Here is a 13,504-nt window from a genome sequence, read left to right as displayed (position 1 = left end):
TTAAAGCTAACCAGGATTTGATCCCCACATAAATAGTTTTATTTACGGTAAAGTCAGTTTAATCCCACATTTTATAGCACTTTTGTAAAAACAAACTTTCACTCCATTCTGGTCACATACAAATGTCATAATATACATGAAGATACAAGAAACATCTAAATCGAAATATATACAGTACATGTAAATACACGTTCAGTATACAAGTAGTACTATTCTCAAAACTAAGCACTCAAATAATGCTTTACTATGATTGCCACTCATATGATTGGAAGACCAAAAGGACAATTCAATCTATACTATAATCTAGCGCCAATTGCATGTCAACAAATCTTCTGATAATGGGGCAATACATTTGTCAAAATATCTGTTACAAGTACAGATGAATTGGTACATATGGATATAAAACAACGTTGCTCAAGGTCTTCAGTCATCCCAATTGTCTAAAGTTGTCTCTCTTCGTCTCCTTCCCTTTATTTGCACTGGTTTCTTAGACTTCTTTGGCTCAGTGGAAATGAAGTGTGGGAAGCCACTATAGATGATTGAGATGAACCCCTTGTATTGCACAAACCCTTGCTCTATCAACCCTCTATTACCCTCCCTCTGCTATTCTACCTGCACTTTAATCAACCTCTTTGTTGGATCTCCTGTTGTCCAGGGCCGTAATTGTATCAATAAAGTTTCCAATGACGCTATTGAAGGATTTCACCATGGACACCCCCAGCTCGTTACTGGTCTCGTTGATATCCGCGTCATAAGCGCCCAACAGGGGGGTAACCACCTCCACGTTCCCCCTCCCCGCCCCCTGAAGGATCCCCATCAGTTGACCCCTGACGTCCTGGAACATCTCCCTGTCGTACTGCAGCAGCACCGTCTCATCCAGGGGGTAGGTGACGTCCTCGGGGTAGCAGTCCCGGGGCACTGGCAGCTCCACGTACCTCAGGGCTGAGAACCCGGCGGCCAGCATGGAGAAGAGGCGGCGCAGGGCCGTGGCGCTCAGAGGGTTGCCCAGTATCTTCAGCTCCTCCAGGCCGCGACAGGGAGCCAGGGCCTGGGTCAGGATGTCCATGTGTTCGTCTTCCAGGTCACAGTCCTCCAGGGTGAGGCTGTGGAGGGTGGCGGCGCAGCGGTGGAGGAGCTTGATGAAGGTGGTGGGGAAGAGGCCGCACACGTCGTGACCACTTATGTCCAGACTGACCAGGTTCTCGCTGTGCAGGCTGTTGGCCAGGTAGGCCATGTCTGTTCGGTTCAGGTTACAGTTGGCCAGCTCTAGGCTTTGCAGTGGGGTGGTCAGGGGGCTGTGGACAAGGCCAGAGGGTCACAAATATATTGCAGTAAATGTTAACTATTTTGCAACGTTATCAATTGTTTGTAAGTGTGTGTGTGCTCCTCATTTCATGCATGCTTGACAAAAAAGCAAAGGCACTATGAAAGCTTTACGATGCATGCCTAATTAATGGACAGTGCAGGTGTCTGCTTGTTGTTTTGGGTCACGGCTTCAGTGATATTTCAATGTCAGCCGTAATTGACACCCTATTCCCTTTAAAGTGCACTACTTTGGACCAGGGCCCATAGGCCTCTGGTCAAACGTAGTATATTATATAGGGAATAGGTTGCCATTTGGGAAGAAGACAGCTGTTAAGTGTCCATTGGTTTCTGGCCGACCTGCAGATTTAGCAGCAGTCAGCTGTCTACATTCTCCCCCACAGCCAAGCAAAAAAAACAAAATGCCACTGAGTGCAAACTGAATAGTGCAAACTGCAGCCCCCATGCTATGATATTACACAGTGGGAATGCATCAGCTTGAATAGACATCCCCAGAGCTATATATACAGTAGACATCAATACCTACACACACACACACAGAGAGGTGAGCACCTTAGTAGTCTTCGCAGGTGTCCGGTGAGGGTGGAGAAGCCCATGTAGAGCTCTGTCAGTTCAGTCAGCCGGCTCAGCAGATCCCCAATGGTGGCCAGCAGGTCATCCTCATCCGAGCCCAGCCTTCGCACATCCATCGCCCCCGCAGGCAGCGTCAGGGACTGCAGCTGGGGAAACTCCATCCGGGACAATAGCAACTCCAGGTGCGGGGCCTCCAGGTGAACGTTATGGACCACCTCGAGTCTCCTCATGGCCTCCGGTTGGGCCACACGCAGCACGTAGAACAGCTGTTTGAGGGCTAGAGAGTCGGCTCGGAACCCGACGAAGCGCAGCTTCAAGGGGCATTGACGCAGGAGCAGGAAGGCCTGGGCCACCACCTCGTAGTTCCGCCCGGTGACGAAGCCGTTCAGGCGCACATCCACCTCGGTCTCGAGGGCGGAGGGTGCAGTGTCACCCGCCTGGATGGCCACCATGACCTCGTAGCATATGCGGGTGAGGAGCTGGGTGCGGGCCCAGCGGCCCAGGGTGGATCCACAGGCACAGGTATGGTGCTCTGTGTCCTTCAGCCCAGTCAGGTCCACCACACGGAGGGTCTTGGCATAGGTCTCTGGGGGCCGCAGCACATAGGACTGGAGATGGAACAGATGGAGAGAGATAGAACATAGAATCTAGCTGTTTATTGCCATCAAATGGGAATTTGTCTTACAAATCAAAGGCCCTTAAATGATGTAAGCTGACATTTTTTACGTTTATTGCCCCAGTGGCAACTCAAGTAACTATTGTAAGTCGCTCTGGATAAGAGCGTCTGCTAAATGACGTAAATGTAAATGTAAATGTAACTACAAACACATTCAGACTTGAAGCAAAACAAAAAACTTGTCACATTGGCCAAAACTCAGTGCATCAGTTCACAAGTAGCACTTTTGACCAGTGAAAATTACAGATTGCACCTTTAAAGAAAATAACACCAGAACACACAATAAGCCTACCTTCAGGCCCATCAGCAGAGCTTCCAGGCACAGCCGGCAGGTGCAGGAGGTCAGGTCCTCCTGGCAGTCCACCGTCTTTCCCAGGAGCCTTTGCAGGTTAAGCTCATGCAGGGGCCAGGTTTGGACGAGGTCGTGGAGGAGGAGGGCCTTCTCGTGCATGTAGCAGGCCTTGAAGAGGAGTGGGTAGAGGTTGAACGACACACAGCTGAGATTCTCCCTGGCGCTCGGCCCACTCTGGGCGAACCCTTCGGCAGCGAGGAACCTGAGACTTTTCATGGCTCTCTTCTATGTTCTGTGTTCTACCTCTCCTGTCCTCGAAGTCTGGGTCTTGAAGTGTTAGGATCAACCAATCATCCCTTGTGACTGGATGTGTTTGTGATGTTGCTCTCTCCCTGAGTGTCTCTCTGTGTGTTGATTCTTTGTCTCTGCCAGTACTGTATATCTGTCTGGACCTTGTTTGCTGTGGTATCGTGTTGCGAAAGAGAGGCTTGGGGCACGTGGTAGGTGAGTGAGAGGGCTATTTTTAGAAACAGCTGTCTCATTCCCTTCACCTCGCGAACAGGGAATCTATTTGCAACCTACACCAAGGTGCTGAGCAGCAACAACCTTTTCCTAGCCTACTGCTTACAAAATGAGGCCCAACCTCCCTCCATACCGCCAACATTGAAATGACCTGTCTATGCAAGCAAGCTATATATAAATACCAGTGACAACAATAACAGCAAAGCAATGTAAACAAACATAGCACGGACATGTACAGTACTGCTGTACCTACACAGGATAACATTGGCAACATGCCCACAATGAAATGATAGATTCACTGAAGGCTTAGCTGTTTATCAAGACCAACGCAATGGCGGATCAGATGTCATAGCGTAACTTGACCGGTTACGAAAACATTATCCATTTGAGTACACTGGAACCTCCAGAGTGTTCTAAATACATTGATAAAAAGTCTTAGAGCCTTAGCATGTAATGTTTTGCTTTGGCCATGAGAGAGAAACACATTTGACATTGGACAACTTCCACATGCTGTAAACACAGTGTGTATCGCTTTATTGTGTCTTACAAAGTATTATTTTAAAACATTTTTCATCTTGCCAAATTTGAAAACATCAGCATTCATTAGAGCGTGTGTATAAAAAACTACAATGAACACAAGCAAAGTTTATCATGCTTTCATACATCAAAATACAGACAATACATAACCTACTGCATAAACTCTAATACAGGGATGTAACTGTTTAAATCTTTGCCTTAATAAAAGTATTCATTTATTATATTAAATGTAAGTGGTAATCACAGGAGGTTGGTGGCACCTTAATTGGGGAGGACAGGCTCGTGGTAATGACTGGAGTGGAATCAGTGGAATAGTATCAAATACATCAAACACATGGTTTCCACATCTTTGATGCCATTCCATTTGCGCTGTTCCGGCCATTATTATGAGTCGTCCTCCCCTCAGCAGCCTCCACTATAGAAACCTGAGAAGAAACATCAGTCTAGAAGGCTTCCAAAGGTGATTAGCATATTTAACACGGCACATTCAACATGAAACTCAGTCATCTATACAAGGCATAACAATTCATTTTTGTACGGAGTTGCTATTACTCGTTAGAATGGAGAGTGGTGGTGTCCCACAGCCCTATACTATATCTAAGGCCCACCTGACCTGACCAGGAATGGCTCAGGGCCCTAGCTATAGGCTAAACCACAGGGAGGTGTGTCTCTCAGTCTCTGTATCCCTGAGTGGAGTGCAGACTGCAGTCATGCCGGGGGGTGGTAGTGGTGGTGATGGTGGTAGTGGTGGTGATGGTGGTGGTGGTGGTGGTGCTCATGCCTCTGAGCCAGTGGGACCAAGCCCCCAGACGAGGCAGGCAGGCTGGGCAGCATCTCCCTCTCTCCCCCTGGCTGAACTTGAGAACCAGGCTGGTGTAGGTGGTGGAGGGTTCTGGAGAGGGACCCAGCCTCTCTGGCCCTGGAGCGAAGCCTCTTGCTGTGGCTGTACTGTAAGGGGAGTTGGGGCTGGGAGTGTGGTTGGGAGGGGTGGCACCACATGGAGGGGTGGTGGCCATGAGGCTTGCTTGATTTACCCCCACTTCCTCCTCCCCCTCCCCCTCCTCCTCCTCCTCCTCCTCCTCTGTCTCCCCCCACTGCCTTGACATGGCCCCTGAGAGACCTGATGAAGGAGAGGCCCCTGCCTCTGGACTCAGTTGCACCGCAGTTCTCCCCTACCAACACTGAGCGGTGCTGCTGGTCTGTGCGTGCATCCAGTCTGGGCTCCTGAGAGGGGGCGTCTGCAGAGGATGGACAACAAACATCATGTTATGCTGCCGTTTCTCTTTGTTGAATGTCATTCATCTTTGGTGTGTTTTCAGTAAAAACATGTTGACTTTAATGATCTGTGCCTCAAAAGTGCTGAAAATGGTAATTGTGTACCTACCTGCATCGTCAAACCTGGAGGAATAGTTCTCTATCCCAGCTAGGTCTAAGTAGTGGTTCCTGCGTTCTGTGTTTTCATCCACACAGTGAAAAGTCCTCTCTGGGCTCCTAGCCTCCTCCTGTTGGACCTCCATTCTGTCCCCTGTTCTGGATCCCCGGCCGGAGCTGCTGGAAGGGCCCACCACCAGTTTGACTTTTAGCGCTGTGCTGCTACAGGACGGCTGCTTGGCCGACGCTTCAACCACCTCGTAGATGGACTGCATGAGACTGCACATATCCTGTAACACACACACACATCATTGTTCACCCAGTCACATACACGCACACACACATGCACATCATCATACGCACACACACACACACACACACACACACACCATTAGCAGGGCAGCAGAGTTATCTTAATCTAAAGAGAAAACGTATATTGCGCAAGAGTTCCTTGTTGTAGGCGTGTGGAGCTGCCGTACCTGCTTGGTGACTTTACCGCTGTTGTCAAAGTGATACAGTGTGAAAACCCACTCTTGCCGAGTGTCATCCTCCAACACCACGTTGCACTCTGTGTCCTGTAACCATGAACAAACACAACGGATGAACAAACACAACTGTACCATATTATGCTCATCAAACAAACCCTTGCTTTACTGTATATAGCAGTAATAAACTACTATGTTATCTACATAGATTCTATATAGATTCTCCTTTTGAAGCTCACATCAACATGGCTGTTTCTCTTCCTGGGCTGTCTGAATGGAACATGGATGTAGCTCTCCCTGTCCTTCTCTGGTGGCAGTACCACTGTAAAACACACACAGTACATTCTCATTAGCCTTGGGCTGGGAAAGCTTGTGTCTACTCAATCTATTACACTCATTGAATGGGTATTTTCTGTTTACAGACAACAATACCCACATACTATCCCAGGTTTCAGGCATTTGCGTGCAAATATACAACAAACTTCCTTTTTCCCAGACAACCAAGGGGTATGCTTAGTTAAGATATGAATCATACCGAATCAAACAGATGAATCATTGAGTATGCTGTTAAGTTTATGATGCATGCTAGATTTGGATCAGTGCAACAGTAACGCGATCAGATCCACTGAGCCGTCTTTCTCTACTCACCCTGTAGGGGGCACTTATGGTTCAAGACCTGCTCATCCTTCACTTCCCTTCTGCACAACTCCTGGAAAAAGAAGGAGGGGAGGGATGCACCAAGTGAGAATTAGGAGAGAATAAGTCACAGAAGAGGAGGAGGAATAGAGTGAGGGAGAAGGAAGCAATAAATGACTCAGAGATGTGAGAGCAGGAAACCTTTGATCATCTGGGGGCCTATTGTTTGTCATCATCTGGGTAAATAATACTGTGAGAACCAGCATCCCAGCTAATGCTTTCAAGGTCACCTCAACGTCCGATAAATTCCATAAAGCGATATGTATGTATAATGTGTTCTATCACTAATCAGATGTAATGCAGACACAGCACATCCGCCTCTATATACACACATGCACACATGCGCGCGCACACACACGCACTAATTAGATATACAAGTAACTAGCACAGGACCAATAGTAATTAATTTCCCCTTTGGGATGAAAGCTGAGCCTCTAATCTGACCCCTGATCTCCTCCGCTCACTGGGACAGAGGGGTTCTACAGTTGATGTACTGAGGGTCAGTGGAGAACCCCGGAACATTGTCACATGGGACTGAATGGGGAACAGAAGGTCAAGACGTCACCACCCTGAACACAGGAGCCACAGACAGATGACTGACCTTCTCTCCCAATGGGCACACACTGGTTGAATCAACGTTGTTTCCACGTCATTTCAACTAAATTACATTGAACCAACGTGGAATAGACGTTGAATTGACGTCTGTGCCCAGTGGGCTGTCTGTCTCGTTTCTAAACTGGCCTTACTGAGAGATATAATCTGCCAGGGTCTATTTTCCTAAAATTTGAAGAGCTACTTCTGATATCAGAGTCCAAAAATGGCTGACATTTGCTCAAATCTACCTCAGAATCAAATGTAAATATCCAGAAGAAGCAGAAGACAACTTTCTATTATATTCTAGGTATTTTATTCTATATTATTTTATTATATTCTATTCTAGTAAAACACAGAGAGGGAATAAAGCACGGGAGAAAGGTAGAACCTATCAGGGTGAATTTACTGTAAGAGCAGGCAGGCAGTCATGCCCCGGCCATGCCAGCTTTGACATCACTCTATCCAGTAAAAGTAGATCCATTAAGTCACTCTTGGTAATAAAGTAATATCACCCACCGAGTTCCCATATATGAGTAGAACTGAGCGTCTCATATGGAAACAATAACACATGGTAAATGTACAGACTATGTTCAAGAACCTGCTGAGACTACAAGCTATTTATAATGCCTATGTGCTTAAAAAGGCTCAAGATGGATATTAACTTCAATTAAATCCACTGGGTACTTCTTGCTTGGCGAGTACCCACACTTTGAAACTAGGTGTTCCCCTGAACGGTGCTGAGCATATTACATGTGTTATCAAGACCTATCAAGATCTGAGCCTATGATATCCAACCCTCTGTTGCAACAAGTCAGAAACCCTTCAGAAAATGACAGTGAAAGCACCAAAACATTGTATCTGTGCGTCTGACTCTCTCCACCACAGACAGTCCCAGTAGCACACAGTTGTCCACGGCAACAGAGTAACAAAGAGCCTGTGGAGTATGAGAGGACGATGCTGACAGATAATCCTGACTGCTGATGGCTTCACCCAGTGTCCCAGCCAAACTCTGCCTGCTACGGGCCCTTTTATCTGGGGTAGGGTTACCGACCGAGAGGGGAGGGGAGGGGAGGTAACCCTACCCCAGATGAACTGGGTGTCACCCATTTTTGCATCCTGTCCCGTAGCCCCCCTCTCTCCCACTCCCCTTAGTTAGAGTCAAACGCAGAGCCCTGGGAAGAGAACAGTGCAGGGCTTTGTTTGAACAAACTCTCTTCCTGTCAACCAATACCTGGATAGGTGGTTGATCATCTCTCTTCCTGTCAACCGATACCTGAATAGGTGGTTGATCGTATGGGGGTGGTGCTGCATGGGGAAGGATGGTTGCTTCATTGCAGGAGTTTATGTGAATCGGCTTCTTTATACATAATAGGAAGATAAGTCACTGGAAGTTGGTATACAAGTTGATATAGAAGTATTGGAAGTTGATATACAAAAAATGTAAAAGGGTTAGGGGTTGATTTCAGACTCAGGCACAGAATAACCATTAAGAAGTGCTCATTTTCAGAGGCCTGGCCTTGCTCACAGAAACCAGATGTGAGAGATTTCTGGAGGAGGGGAACTGAGGGAGGGATTTGGATGTTGAGCTGTAGTTGGGTGAGGAAATACTGGAGCCAGAGTCTGCACGGGTGGTTTGGCTGCTGAAACGTAGAGCTCATTTCACAGGAAGAAAATGCCTCTCTAGCTAGCTATAGAACCGGGCCTCTCTCCAACTGGCCAATCAGATCTGCTGGCCTTCAGGGCGCAAAGCATTGGGAAATTTCAGATCATTGTGGGTAGAGATGTCCAAGTGTTCTCACCACCCAATGACATGATGAACCATGGTTTCTTTTTCATTTTCTATCTCTCTCTCTCTCTCTCTCTCTCTCTCTCTCTCTCTCTCTCTCTCTCTCTCTCTCTCTCTATCTATCTATCTATCTCTCCCTCTCTCTCTCTCTCTCTATCTCTCTCTCTCTCTCTCACTCTCTCTCTCTAGTATTCTGTCTGAGCTAACAGCCCAGCAAACAGGGTGGTTTCCAAAATCACTTGAAGGTTCTCCAAGTAACCAAACATGAAAGGGTGGAGAAAGACACCCGAACGATCCAATCCAGCTTGCCTGGCTCAGAGCTGGAATGTTCTGGGAGGCGATCTCATCCCAAATATGATCACAGAGTCCAGAGTCTGAACAGTCTACAGCCGATAGAATAATGAACAGAAACCTCTGGGGCAACAAACAGGACAGAAACAATACGAGGAGGGTTGGAAGGAAGGTTCCCCCACTGGGCACAGACGTAAATTCAACGTCTATTCCATGTTGGTTCAACGTAATCTCATTGAAATGACGTGGAAACAACGTTGATTCAACCAGTGTGTGCCCAGTGGGCCTCTACAAACACAACAGAATGACTGGTCCAGTTTTTCAACACTGCAGTTCCACATCCATACACACCACACAGACTGCAACCCGATGTGGTTGGTTTCTCCTCTAACTTTGTTAGTGTTTGTACGTTCTAATCTCTGGCTGCCATATCTGAACGTGATCCAGACCTGCCTTGGACAAACAGGTTTGATAATCAAACGTGCCTTTGTTAATCCATCAGGTGATATTATCTGCACTCCACCCTGAGTCACAGTAATTGGACAGATACAGTATGTCAATATTGAGGGAAGTCAGAAATTGTTTAAAATCCTGTTTGAATTAAGTATGACACATCCTATAGGTTTTTCTGCAGATATTGTATCACATGACTTTTGAAAACTGAGTAGAACCAGTACAGAATGGAAGAACACATTCATTCACAATCAGTAGCTGCTGAGATCAGACACCTTACAGTAAAGGCAGTAGGGCCTCACTCCAAAACATGGCTGCTGTTTATTTTCAATTCATGCATGGTAAATATGTTACTCTTTCCAAAGAGAGGAAAGTCTAGGACCAGTGCCCCTCAGCACACACTCTATATACAGCACACACACACACACAAACACACACACACACACACACACACAAACACACACACACACACACACACACAAACTCCCTTTGAAGTGGAGAAGCCAGAAGAGGAGGAGAGAGAGGGGAAGAAAAGGTTAATTCTTCCATGGCTAACAGTGGGCTCTCTGACTGAGGTGTGTGACGGAGACCTTTGGTGTCTCACTGGGTCTATGACCTGAGGCTGCAGGATGTTGACACAAAATATAGGTGTTACTGCTAGACCCTGTGGCACCCCGATGGAGGCATCACAGCCGAAACATAGGTGAAATGAAATAGTGAAATATCTCACTCTATAATCAAGGATAGACCGTTCGCTATTAGATTCTGCTGCAACACAACCGAGAGGTTGCAGTTTAATGTGATCTTATAATTTACATTATAATCAAGCTTCCTTACTGAAAAGAGGACAAACCATGAACATAAGCTCAGACAGCCAGGCACACATATGAAGTGCCCAGGCAAAGAACATACAGTACATTACAAACTGTAGGCCCCTGCTGACAGTTATATAAGCAATGGTGTCATGGAGCAGTTAATGGTGGGGCTGGAAAACAGAATCACAGGAACAACTGAACTGCCATTAAAAAGACATTGAGGATGTTGGTCTCATTACAGGAACCTGACAGGCTCTGCCTCTCTTTCCTAATTACAGGCTCCAGAGAGGCAGCAACATAGACCAACACTTCATTAACACCTCCTCACCACCACAATGAGTTAAACATGTCCCTGCAGCAGGCATTCAACATGGCTCCAATGGGTCTATCCAAGTGTTGAGAGATGATTACGAGAGTGAAAAGAATACATAAAAAATATGTGAGTGAGGCAGTGAGTGGTCATATAAGAGTAATGAGCATGATGATGTTGTATAGGACTCTCACTATGCAACATGATGATGTTGTAATGGACTCTCACTATGCTACATGATGTTGTATAGGACTCTCACTATGCTACATGATGTTGTATAGGACTCTCACTATGCTACATGATGTTGTATAGGACTCTCACTATGCTACATGATGTTGTATAGGACTCTCACTATGCTACATGATGTTGTATAGGACTCTCACTATGCTACATGATGTTGTATAGGACTCTCACTATGCTACATGATGATGTTGTATAGGACTCTCACTATGCTACATGATGATGTATAGGACTCTCATGCCCCTACAGCTCCCCAAACCTGACCGTCTCATTAACAGTACTAGGCCTACATCTGAGGCACAGGAGGCTGCTGAGGGGAGGACGACTCATAACAATGGCTGTAATGGAGTGAATGGAATGGCATCAAACACATTGAAACCATGTGTTTGATGTATTTGATACCATTCCATTGATTCCGTTCCAGCCATTACTATGAGTCCGTCCTCACCAATTAACCGGCCGCCTGTGATGTGAGGGCGGTCCACCCACCACCAGACACTACGCCTACCATACCTTGTTCCCTTCCCTGTTTTTTTCCCCCTGTTCTGTTGCAGTCAGAAAACCAGGACCAGATGTGTGGTTTCAGTGTGGCGGCACTGAAAGACCCCGCTGTTCTGGACGGTGGCCATATGTGTTTCACACTGACATAACAGCCTCTTCTCACAGAGAGAGAAAAGGAAGCAGCGGGGAGAAAAAAAGGCCCTTTCATGTCCCTGGCTTGGCTGTGAGCTATGATCCTGTGGCTGCCTTGCCTTGACTGGGACTGGGAGGGAGGGAGCGTGTCTGGCTAGTTTATCATCCTGGGCTGGGGCAGACCTGGCTGAGAATGAGTGAACCCCAGTGTGAACACCAGTGTGAACCCCAGTGTGAACCCCTGTGTGAACAACTGTGTGGATACAATGTGAGCCCGAAGTGGTGACTGACAGTGTTAACAAGAGTGACAAGACAGCAATTCACAATGTTTTTTGTTGTTTACCAATTTACCAACCCCAGATGGTACAAACTTTGGCTATGATTTATGAATAAAGGTTGATGAATACAACAACATCCTGTACTCAATATTGAGAATGGTCAGTTGACCTCCCTCTGTCTCATAAAATAACCACCTTTACATTTCCATTAGGGTTCTAACCCCTCCCACTCTGGGAGGCCTTGGCCCATTCATCTGCCCCGTCACAGGACTCCACCATTCTGGTTCTCGTTAGCATCATTATCCAAGTTCAAGCCTCTCCACTCTAATGACACACATGTCTGTGTTGCTATCCATTTACAGGCTTTTCTATGCCAAAAAAAAGACCCACTTTTATCCAAAGCGACTTACAGTCATGCGTGCATACATTTTTTCCCACTATCCTGATGCTGCAAAGGCCATCAGCTCTACCAACTGAGCTACAGAGGACAACTTGATATTGATAGTGATATTTGTGATGAGGTAACCGACTTTCTGAGGTAAAGGCATGTTACTCTCTCACTCTCTCTCTCTCTCTCTCTCTCTCTCGCTCTCTCTCTGTCACTCTCTCTCTCTGTATCTCCACTCTCGCTCTTTCTCTCTTAAATCTTCAAAAGTGCCAAAATATTAATCATATCTCAACTCAGGTGTAAAATATATAAACTGTATTATAATGTACTGTACCTGCTTAAATCTGATTGGGTGGGTGTGGAGACCCGTATGTTCCCGCTCTCTCTGACAGGTGAGCACATTGGCAGCAAAACTACCACCTGGAAAATAAAAACTAAATAAGAAATAGTCTATACCCTGCATGACATTTTATATTTGAGAGACATACTTTTGAATAGGTGATTCTTACCTTCAGGATTTTCTCTGCGTTTACAGGCTATCCAAATTATGCATAAATGGAAACATAAAAGATATAAATAAAATACTGTTACATTTTGGTTATTAAGAGATATACAGTAGCCTCTGAAACTAATCTAAATACCAAGTTTTACCATGTTTTGATTGGAGTTTGCCCATATTTTGTGGTATTTCCTCTCGTGCCTTGAACCTTCATCTATTTGCGCATTGACCAATACATTTTCATCATCTCCCATTGATAAGAACAAAGACAGTTGTATCCTGTATGCACCGATATATCAATTTTCCCATCAAGTTATTAAAGGGTTGAGATAGGCTAAAGTTTGTTGAGGTAAACAAGAGGACCGAAGCTTTGGGAAAGTGCTCGCAATATGGACAGAGGGAACTTGCGGAACTTAATATGAAAAAGAAACGAATAATCTATAGAGGGTACAGCACCTCCTGCTGGCCATTAGGGGAAGGTATTTTCCCCAAACCAACTGTGGATTTGTATTATGTGTGCATACAACAAATGACATTGCCGTAATTAAACGCATGCATGATGTGTCTATGCATGTAAACATAAAATAAGAGTCCTTCATTATACAAACGTTTTATTTGTTAAATATCTAGATCGCTGTTTCCCTAAATAGGCTACTGTAAATTCCCTGAGATAAATATTGCCACCCAGTGGTGGTAACACATTGTGACACGTGTCTGCGTAATTGTGCATAGAATGGACCAG

General features: G+C 45.9%; 2 protein-coding genes across 2 annotated transcripts; both read right to left on the bottom strand.

The window, feature by feature from the left end:
• Positions 1-2: 2 nt before the first annotated feature.
• Positions 3-3,336, bottom strand: LOC311108717 (leucine-rich repeat-containing protein 14B-like). Its single transcript, XM_084151438.1, has 3 exons — positions 2,865-3,336; positions 1,876-2,504; positions 3-1,295 (listed from the first exon to the last, which is right to left on the bottom strand). Exons 1-3 carry the CDS (start codon positions 3,138-3,140, stop codon positions 620-622), a joined length of 1,581 nt encoding a protein of 526 aa, XP_084007564.1. The 5' UTR covers positions 3,141-3,336; the 3' UTR covers positions 3-619.
• A 557-nt stretch (positions 3,337-3,893) lies between these two features.
• LOC311106389 (protein naked cuticle homolog 2-like) lies at positions 3,894-13,155 on the bottom strand. The gene is made up of 8 exons (XM_084148723.1): positions 12,915-13,155; positions 12,773-12,799; positions 12,598-12,683; positions 6,428-6,488; positions 6,019-6,101; positions 5,774-5,869; positions 5,308-5,584; positions 3,894-5,161 (listed from the first exon to the last, which is right to left on the bottom strand). The coding sequence occupies exons 1-8, from the start codon at positions 12,937-12,939 to the stop codon at positions 4,632-4,634; spliced, it is 1,185 nt and encodes a 394-aa protein (XP_084004849.1). The 5' UTR covers positions 12,940-13,155; the 3' UTR covers positions 3,894-4,631.
• Between the last annotated feature and the right edge of the window lie 349 nt (positions 13,156-13,504).

This window comes from Coregonus lavaretus (assembly GCF_964263955.1).
Source record: "Coregonus lavaretus genome assembly, chromosome: 3".
NCBI lineage: Eukaryota > Metazoa > Chordata > Actinopteri > Salmoniformes > Salmonidae > Coregonus > Coregonus lavaretus.
This window is presented reverse-complemented; position numbering and strand designations above follow the sequence as displayed.

What these genes read in the sequence shown, in the direction of transcription:
- LOC311108717 (XM_084151438.1), bottom strand. Translation starts at nt 3,140, where the DNA reads ATGAAAAGTCTCAGGTTCCTCGCTGCCGAAGGGTTCGCCCAGAGTGGG. An exon ending in CTCTGCTGATGGGCCTGAAG is followed by an intron (nt 2,505 to 2,864) that starts GTAGGCTTATTG and finishes TTCCATCTCCAG; the next exon opens with TCCTATGTGCTGCGGCCCCC. An exon ending in CACCTGCGAAGACTACTAAG is followed by an intron (nt 1,296 to 1,875) that starts GTGCTCACCTCT and finishes CCTTGTCCACAG; the next exon opens with CCCCCTGACCACCCCACTGC.
- LOC311106389 (XM_084148723.1), bottom strand. Translation starts at nt 12,939, where the DNA reads ATGGGCAAACTCCAATCAAAACATG. An exon ending in CCATAAGTGCCCCCTACAGG is followed by an intron (nt 6,102 to 6,427) that starts GTGAGTAGAGAA and finishes TGTGTTTTACAG; the next exon opens with TGGTACTGCCACCAGAGAAG. An exon ending in AGAGAAACAGCCATGTTGAT is followed by an intron (nt 5,870 to 6,018) that starts GTGAGCTTCAAA and finishes TCATGGTTACAG; the next exon opens with GACACAGAGTGCAACGTGGT.